The 9755-nt window shown below is 35.0% G+C and overlaps 2 protein-coding genes across 2 annotated transcripts; one reads left to right on the top strand and one right to left on the bottom strand.

Annotated features, from left to right (window-relative positions):
* Positions 1–4328: 4328 nt before the first annotated feature.
* On the top strand, positions 4329–5963 carry PHYBLDRAFT_173656 (hypothetical protein; the record flags this gene model as incomplete). The annotated part of the gene is made up of 1 exon (XM_018437079.1): positions 4329–5963. One exon carries the CDS (start codon positions 4329–4331, stop codon positions 5961–5963), a length of 1635 nt encoding a protein of 544 aa, XP_018286205.1.
* A 779-nt stretch (positions 5964–6742) lies between these two features.
* PHYBLDRAFT_200777 (hypothetical protein) lies at positions 6743–8876 on the bottom strand (the record flags this gene model as incomplete). Its single annotated transcript, XM_018439717.1, has 8 exons — positions 6743–6930; positions 7025–7172; positions 7302–7307; positions 7470–7557; positions 7682–7852; positions 8176–8333; positions 8412–8596; positions 8735–8876. The coding sequence occupies 8 exons, from the start codon at positions 8874–8876 to the stop codon at positions 6743–6745; spliced, it is 1086 nt and encodes a 361-aa protein (XP_018286259.1).
* Between the last annotated feature and the right edge of the window lie 879 nt (positions 8877–9755).

Raw genomic sequence — 9755 nt, 5'->3', positions numbered from 1 at the left:
ATAATGACAATAAATATACATTATATATATACACTTCATTTTGCGCTCATAAAGACATCTCGGTGAACAAGGCCAATAGATTTTTATTTTATTTTATTTTTTTACGCTAAACCAAAACCCAAATACACACTATTTCATACTTATATTCTTTCCGAGATTGCGTCCAAAGAAAAGAAAGAAGAAAACTATATATTTTAGACTAATAAATCTCCCGACTTCCCACATGGCTAAGAAGTATATACTATTATCACTACTACTACTACTACTACTAGTAGTAGTAGTAAGTGACTTACATTGGGTACACTCAAGAAAAGCTTAAAGACATAAATATAGAAAAGACGTGATAAAGAAGTATCCATGACATTTGTCCAAGAGCCAGTCAGTTTAATTAAAGCCTGGTTTAAAGGAAAAAGAAAGGTTTCCTGAATAAACTATATAACTTTATATGTATTACATCTTATTGCACCCCGGTTAAATGGGTTCGCCCTGAGAGAAAACTTGGATCTAGGCGTTATATACTATACTTTAATATACACATAAAATAGTTCAGTCTCAGATCATTCCTTCATCTTGCCTTCCCTTGTCTTCCCTTGCTTGTTAAGACTCAATCTGAACTAGTCCTCGGAAATAACATATTTTTATGAAAGAAAAATGTTACACAAATCAATTTGATCTTTTCTTTTCTTACTTCTTTAAAGTACACCGTTTTAACTTGGATTTCACAAAAAACCAAGACTATTCGATAAAGAAGAACACGAAATAAAATAATATCATTTCTTAATTATTAATAGACCACTGGACCAAGAAAATGTGAATATATATATATATATAAGCATAATCCATAAAAAATGTAAAGAGCTCCTTCATTTCTAAAAAAAAATTATCCATTGTACCACTGGCAAATTGTATATGATGTAAATTCTGTTGGTTTTGCCTGGGAACAGGAAGCTTATCTACAGGTGCTTTTACATTTAATTTCACCGACTATTTTTTTTTCTTCTCTCTACATTTTCAGATTTTCCTCATAGCCACATTTACAACACCAAAAGAATATATCTATATGCTATTACTCTTATAAATTAGTTGTGGAAAGCAACCTCTGTGTGAGATAATCACTATAGGGAAATACGAGGGAGCTCGACTGGTGGATTTTGTCCCAAACACCCCAGTGCACGCATTTTTTTTCTATTTTATTTTTTGATAAAGAGTTTTTTAAGAAAAAATGCCAGATCACCAACATTGATGCTTATTGTACTCTGAGTCTACTGAAATTTTATTTGAATAACTATATATATATATATATAACCTGCCGGTATGAGTTCTCAAAGCGAGAAAATACGAGATATCAATTCAAATAAGGCATGGGTTCGCTCAAATGGCTTGTTTACTTGTTGCAGTTATATAGCGTCAATATCATTTCTTCATATTTTACCTTTATCTTGCCAAGATGCTTGATAAACTCTTGAATGACATCATTGTTGGTGACATTCTTGGTGAGAGAGAAACCGACAGATGGTCACTTCTTTAATGATATACAATTTTGGTTTTATCAATTCCAAATTCAACAGAAAAAGTTCAAATCCCATCATTTGTTTTAAAAATAGACACTACAGCTTTATTACTAAAGTGCACTAGCAAATAGTTAAGATGTCGTTTTTCTTGTTACTATTGTTGTTGTTGTTGTAATCACAGCAGTTTTTAAGCCGATCTTAATAGATCTTAGTAGAGTGAGTGAGAGAGGCATGGACTTGTAGCAATTTACTTACCACTTATATTTTTCAAGTTTGTTTTCAACCCAAAATTGCTTACAAGTCCCTCCCTTTTTCTCTTTCTACTATGCAATATCTTTTTTTTTTCTCCAAAAGGTATTACAACACAACAACTACACCAGTAGATTACTCTTTTACTTGATCCATTGAAAGCGTGCCATAAACACCTTTTATCTCTCACAAATATGTTAGCAATTGCAGCTTTAAATATATTTCTAGTCGTTATAAAAGGTACCTTGATTCAATATAAGTTAATGACAGACAAAAAATAAATAATTTATTTTTTATTGACTGAGTTCACTTTGATAATTCTATATCGATTTTATGCTCTCGATAAGCTTTAAGGTAAAAGTATCCCTAATATCACTGTACTGATTGGGTCGAGGATTCTGTATAATACGCCGTATGGCAAACGTGACATTATAGTAAAAAATAAGACAGTGATTTATTATTAGACTGAATAATGGGTTATGAAGGTGAGGTGAGGTGAGGTGCTGTAGAGTGGAGTGGTTGAGGAACCTACTCATCACGATTCTTTTTCTTTTTCTTTTTTTTTTAATCATTTTTATGTGCCTAGACTAATGAAGCCATCACTTCAAAACTCATATTGCACATGACTGATTACATCATTCATGCTTGCGTCAGCCAACAGGCCCTTGTGCTGATATAATAGTGAGGTGTTGATTGTAATAGCCTTACAATAACTTTCTGATGGACATTTACATTGGCTAATGGTTTGTATTTTTAAAACAAGACATGTAATGCGCGTAACTAATCAAATTTACTGTTAATTTTTTAAATGTATACAAAAGTAACGCGTCGTGTCATAGCTGAGAGGCATTAAGACTTCTAAGAGGCAATCTAGGCCAGTGCATGCACGTCAAGGTTCCGTGGTGTACTAGCAGCTCTTGTCTGCATTTCATGTCAAGATTCCGTGAGATGTAGTTGACCTTGTTATGATACGATACGGTAAATTCTAAAGTTCATTACCTGAAGTAAGTTTTATATTTATATGCAGGTTCTTTTTTTTTTTTTTGGAAATGCACCAATGTCTAATCTTGTAATCTCTCTTTTTATTATTATTGCTTCTTTTAATTTTTCCTTTATGACATGCAAAGGTTCCATAATGTACAGTTGTCATTACTGGGATGGAAGGTGTGGCAAGTACTGTGTCATAGCGCAGGGGCGTCACTTCCTCTAGTGGCAGTCTAGGCTAGTATATTCACGTCAAGGTTCCGTGGTATGCTAGCAGCTCTTGTCTGTATTGCACGTCAAGGTCCCGTGTAATATAGTTGACCTATCTATGACACAGTACACCAAATGGGCAAATGCCCTTATTTAAAGTAAGTTTTTATCTTTATATACAAGTTTTGTTAAATACATCAAGATGCTAATTTTCATTTTTTTTTTCTTAGAATTTGATATCAATAAAAAAAATTATTATTACTATTATTATTTTTGTATGAAAATGAATGCCTTTCTTCTTTCTTCTTCCAATAAGCACCTAACCAATAGTTTATTGTCTGTCTGTCTTTTGAGTAGTTAGAATATGGTAGCTTATGTTCGTTATAGATGGGGTTTAAAGACCATCGAGCGCCTTATAAGAATAACTATCTCATTAATCATTTTAATAAGTAGGGCAACTCAGAGCACCTCTGAAAGCCATAGACACCATAGACGCTCTTAAGTTTTAAAAGTACTCAAACTCTAGCCTTTTATTTTATTTTTTGAAAACCTATTTTACTTGAGCTTATTTGAAAAAATAGAGCACCTTAGATTCCCCCAGTAAGAAGTAATTTGATGATAACGAATAGTACCTTGAGAGATGTTTAATTACATTGTTTACATTTGGCCTTTGCGGATTTCTTAAGATTTTGCAAGCAAGATTTGTCGATTGGAGTATGCTTGGGAGGGATATAGTGTACCAATGTAAAAAGAAGATTCTCGTGCTGCATAAATATTTTATTTTTCTATGTAATATCTTATCATTTGAAGGTTCTAATAAAATGAAAAGCTTCATACAGGCACATATAATATACTTGATCTAATGTGTACACAAATCAAAGGTTGGTCTGTAATATAATGCTGTTTTCAATGAATCGTTGGTTTTAATGGAATATCTGACCTTTGAAAGAGTTGCTCTAACGAATCATCTCAGTACTTTATTCTTCTTCTTCTATTTTGGTCAGTTTTGCTCTAAATTTGTATAAAAATCTACGTATATGTATATGTATATGACAATGTGGTTAGTAGTCTATCTATTAAAGGATACCTGTTTTCTAGCAACACCAACAAAAAATAATATATTGTATGCGTGCGAGATAAAAGTCCTCATTTTTTGGGTAATATTTTAAAAGGAGAGAGAAGAAAAGAGAGTTGGATATGAAACGGACAATTAACAGGTCAGAATAAACTGAAGCACGCCTATTACACACACACACACACAAAGAGAGAGAGGGAGAGAGAGAGAGAGAAAAAAAAATATTATATGTAAAATAATCCTCTATTGTTTACAACTGCCGTTATTTATTTATTTATTTATTTATTTTGGTACCCAGAATGAGTAGCTCATCTCATGTCTACACATCAGTTACCAGTTACCAGGTTCTCCAAAGAGACGGCAACAACACCGCGACTATCCACCTACCAGGCCAAGCTCCACAAACACTCGGGGTTGGTGGTCCTTACACTGTCGGTAATGCGATTCAAGTGATGGTTGGTGATGTCTGGGTCATGGCGGGCCAGAGCAATATGCGAGGCTACGGTTACATCTTGGATCCCGTCAGTGGTGAATCTCTGGTGACCAGACCTCTGGCCAGAGTGCATCTGTTTGGCTCGGACGAGAAATGGACACTGGCCAGTGAGCCGACCCACCGGCTGGCTCTTTCGCCTCGACGGGTCCACCACACTTTACCCGACCCAACCGTGCGCGATCCGACAAAACCCAGCGTGAGGGGTGCCTCACTGGGTCTGGCGTTTGCCGCCAAGTACCAGGCCGAGATGAATGGTGTTCCGGTAGGGTTGATTGCAAGTGCCCACGGAGGAGTGACGATCCAGGACTGGACTCGATCGGCCAAAGATCCTGAACAGGACACACTCTATGGAGCTATGATTGGAAGAATCAAATCAAACGGATATGGAAATGTAAATGGTATTGGTAGTGATAGTAGTAGTAGTAGTAGCATTAGCATTAGCATTAGGAATTCTGTGGCGGGAGTACTGTGGTACCAGGGCGAATCCAATGCAGTCACACACGAATTGGCGGACGGGTTCTACGACGCCACCAAGAACTTGATCAAGACCTGCAAGGATGACCTCGGAGATCAACTTCCGTTTGTGGTTGTTCAAATCGGCCGCCACCTCTGGGATGACGGAACAAATTCGATCCAGGGTTGGGGGAGTGTGCGGGATGATCAGCACAACTTATTATTGTCGTTGACGAATGAGGCAAGAGCAACCGTAACAGTAACAGCGACGGCGGCGGAGGTAGAGACGATGGCGATGGCGATGGCGATGGTGGGGGAGGGGGCGGGGATGGAGGTTGATCCGACCATCGATGTTGTTTCCAGCATCGACTGTGAAATGGATGATCCTGTCCACCTTTCGGCAAAAGGCCTGGCACGAGTGGGACACCGCCTTGCACTCGCTGCCTCTGCGATCATCCTGAAAACCAGAAAGGATGGACAATCAGCTAGCCCGCGCCTATCTGAGGCCAGATTCCAATCAATAACATTGCCACCGTCATTACCACAATCATTGCCACCATCTTTAGTCCAGGGCACCTTTCCCAGCCGTCCATCGATTCTGGTTTCATTTGTGCCACATGATCTAAAGTGGAAAAATACTGCTTCTGCTTCTGCTTCTGCTGCTGATATTGATATTGATACTGATACTAATAGTAATACTAATGCTAATAATCATATTAATGGTAATGGAAACAAGAGGTTGGATGTGAATTTGGCGGTTAATGGATTCAGCCTGAGAGATTCTGAGGGTAATCGGGTATATTCGATAATCAAGGCATTGGTGGAAGGACCCAATGTAAGGTTGTACATCTCTAGTCAAGCTATAAAGGCTATCGAGAGCCGTGAGATATATGTTCACTATGGGTATGGCAAGGATCCCATTTGTGATCTCGAAACTCAATCTGGAATGGGTTTATTGGCCTCTAGTATTCGAATCTTTTGTGAATAAAATCAACATTAAAACAATAAATATAAATATGTCTTGCACGTGTCTCTCTCTTTTTTTGTCTGTGTACATGTGTGTCTGTGTACATGTGTGTCTGTGTGGGTGTGCGTGTCTGTGTGTGTAAGTAGTTTTATTATTAATATTATGATTATGATTATTATAATTGTTATAATTATTATTATTGGTTGTTGTTGTTTTTTGGATTTCCACAACAAATGGATGAAAGATGAAAGAGATGAGATGAGAACTAAAGAAGTAAAGAAAGAGAAGAGAAGAATAGAATAGAAAGAGAATGAGAGGAATAGCACGCTTCTTCTTCATTCATTCTTTCTTTTTTTTCTTGTACAACTGTTTCTGCTACTGCTACTACTGCTACTACTGATATAGTTATTGGTATTGATATTGGTACTTCTTCAAGAAAGTAATAATGTAAAGAAATAATAATAATAATAAAAGAAAGGATAATTCCAATGTAAATGCATTTTAGACAGTGTGAGAGTTTGTGTGTGGTGGTGGAATGGTGGAAATAGTGAAATAGTGTGCAAAAAAGAAAGCAAAAAAAAAAAGAAAACAGAAAATGAGTGAGGAAAATAGGTAGAAAAGAGGAGGGGAAAGGAGAGGGTGGGGGATAGAGAGATAGATAGAGAGAAAGACCAAGGGGAGTGAGGGAGAGAGATAGAGGGGGGGTGAGGGGGAGAAATGATGTGGTTAATGAGTGACGAGACCAGTTGTTGATGTTAATGTTGTTGTTGATGATGATGTTGATATTTTTCTTGGTTTGTTTAAAGCATGAGAGTATCGAGGTTCTCGTTGAGGATGATGTCTGAAACTGCCAACATGACGTGCTCTAGTAGTTGTGTGTCTGTTGCGTCTGTATAATGTACATATACTTTTTTTGATGCACTGCGATTCAGTCTCAAGAACCGTTTGCTGAAATAGGATTTTGCCTGATCAACGTCTACATTTGAACCTATAAAAAAAATAAAAAAAAGAAGTATATATATATGATTGTTAATTAAATTAAATTAAATTAAATAAATATATATATATTTGTAAAGCTTTACCTTTATAGTCTGGGAACCACTCTGATACTGGCGAAGTATTGATCTTGCTTTGAAAGATATCAATCTTGTTGAGAAACAGGATCATGGATGTGCTCACGAACCATGGGGAGTTACAAATGGTGTCAAACAACATGAGAGCTTCTTGCATCTAATGATTACAACCAATTAAGCACAATGAGTACATAATCATCACATTAAAGGAATATGTATAGTATAAATATACATAAAAGGGTCTTTTCTTCCTTTTCTTCCTGTGGTTCAAAGCATGATATCTTACCTGATTCTAAGGAGGTCCAGGAGAAATGAGAAAGATAGAAAGAAAAACAATAATACACATAATAAAATAAGATTAATAAAGGGATCATTAGAAGACGATGGGTTTTCATAGACGGGTTAAGATCAATCAATGCTTTTCTTTTTTTTTTTAAATAAATAAATTACTTACTGAGTTTCTGTCTTCTACCAGACATTGATCGTATCCACTGATGGCTACGACGAACAAAATTGCTGTGACATTTTCAAAGCAGTGTATCCTATTTGGACCAAACAATGATATCAATAAAGTGAAAATGTCTTTTGTGTGTGTGTGATGACAATTGTGATTATAAGCTAGTATATAAATGTATATATTATGATTATGGGTTGAATGTAACGTACCATTTCTTTCGTTCACTTCGTTGACCTCCAACATCGAACATCCGATATGTAAGAGGACCAATGTGGAAGATTGTTTCCACAATGCCGGTAGTTTTTGCACGACAGCGGAGAATGTCTTGGTCGCTTGGTATATAGTTTGATGCCCACAATCTATCGAGTTGCCCAAAAAAGCTAGGATGATTTAAATCGAGATCGAACAATCAAGGTACATTATATATATGTATATATGTATATATGTATATAGCCCCACAAAGCCTTTAATGTCAAAGCATGGCCTTTTCTTGTTTTTGTTTTTTATATTACTATTATCATTCTATAATCTATAAAGTATATATTTCTAGTATGATTTTATAGCGCATTGTTGTTGTTGGTTTTTCTTTGCATGTCATGCTTGTACTTGTACTTGTGCTTATGCTTATGCTTATAATTATGCTTCTGATGTGCTACACTGTGATATAAACAAGTAAACAAAGAAACTAGTCATTGATACTTACTAGGTCACATTATCATGCAAGGCAAATGTATTTCCACGTTCAATGGCACTCTGAATGCCAGCATCTGCCCAGATGCGTTTTAATGGATCAAGGAACTTTTGGTTATAGGGCTGGCCTAGGATAATTGGAGTTTCTTCGCTGAACATTGGCAGGTATTCCTAAACACAATAAGGAAACAAAGGACGTCAATAATGATATCAGTTTAACCCAATATGTATATATATATATATATTTACCCTTAATGATTCATCTTCTAAACTAATGTTGAGGTGTTCGGTCGCTTCAAAAAGGGTCTGGACAGTAGATGCGATATTTGAAAACGCAATTACTCTAAAGTTTTCTCTCTCGCAACCATCGAAGCCGGCTGCATGGATAAGCCTCATCTGTTTGAGTACAGTTGACTTTCCAGACTCTCCTGCACCTACACAAAATATACAATATATATATATATATATATATATATAAAGTTTATTTTATTTTTGAGATACATATAAATATAATATACATATATGTATATTGTGTATATAAAGAATTTCTTATGAGCCACAAAAAATCTTACCTAAAAGTAAGAGTTTGACTTCGCTCTTCATCCGTTTCTCGTCGGCTTTTATCTGTTTGTCGATCATTCGTGTCTTTGCTGCTCCAAGGCTTGCTTGACTAGGTTTACTGTCCGTATTACTGCTGCTGGCACAATTTCCCATTGTTTATTATCGAATATCGAATATCGTCGTTGTTGTTGTTTATGGTTGAATGGTTGTGGTAAAAGAATTAATCGTTGGTTGAAATGTCAGGACTGTTTCAACGCAAGTTTCAAGTAGTATGCAAGTAGTATGAGAGTATAGAGAAAAGGGTATTTAATTGACTCTATACAGTTTTTTATTATTATTATTTTTGGGTGTCAATAATATTTTTTGTTTCTCTACTTCTTCTTGAATAGAAAAACAAAAGGTAGAGAAAATATATGTATATAAAAGACAAAGAAGAAGAAGAAGTAAAAAAAAAAAAAAAAGAGGAATTTTTAAAAGGTAGGAAAATAATAATTATATATATAATAAATAAATAAATAAATAAAAAATCAATCAATCAAAAGGGTAAATAAATTGGCAGGGCTTTTTTTATATATATATATATTGTTTAAAAAAAAAATAAAAAATAAAAAATGAGTTTTAAATAGGTCTGCTTTTTATTATTATAGTAGAATAGCATATAAAATAAAATAAAATAAAATTCTAGGAGGTGTTTTAGTGCCACAGTATGACAGTTTTATATATATAATATAATATAATATAATATAAGCTTATGTATCAAAATTCCAAAAGCAAGAATAAAGACACATACATACAGGAATAACCATTTTTGACCAATTTGATCTACTTCTACTTTTTTTTCTTTTAGATGGACAAATGAAGAAACACCCGAAAATGTACAAGATAATAATAAGAGAATATATAGATCTATCTTCCACCCCCTTACTGCCTTTATTATCCTACTCGCCTGAACCTATCCTTTGACTTGTTCCTTTATCATAGGTTGATTTTGTAAACATTTTTGGTATCAAAGAATCACAAGACTAATTCTGT

This window comes from Phycomyces blakesleeanus, assembly GCF_001638985.1.
Source record: "Phycomyces blakesleeanus NRRL 1555(-) unplaced genomic scaffold PHYBLscaffold_26, whole genome shotgun sequence".
NCBI classification, from domain to species: domain Eukaryota; kingdom Fungi; phylum Mucoromycota; class Mucoromycetes; order Mucorales; family Phycomycetaceae; genus Phycomyces; species Phycomyces blakesleeanus.
The sequence above is the reverse complement of the archived record's forward strand: the minus strand, read 5'-3'. Positions and strand labels throughout refer to the sequence as shown.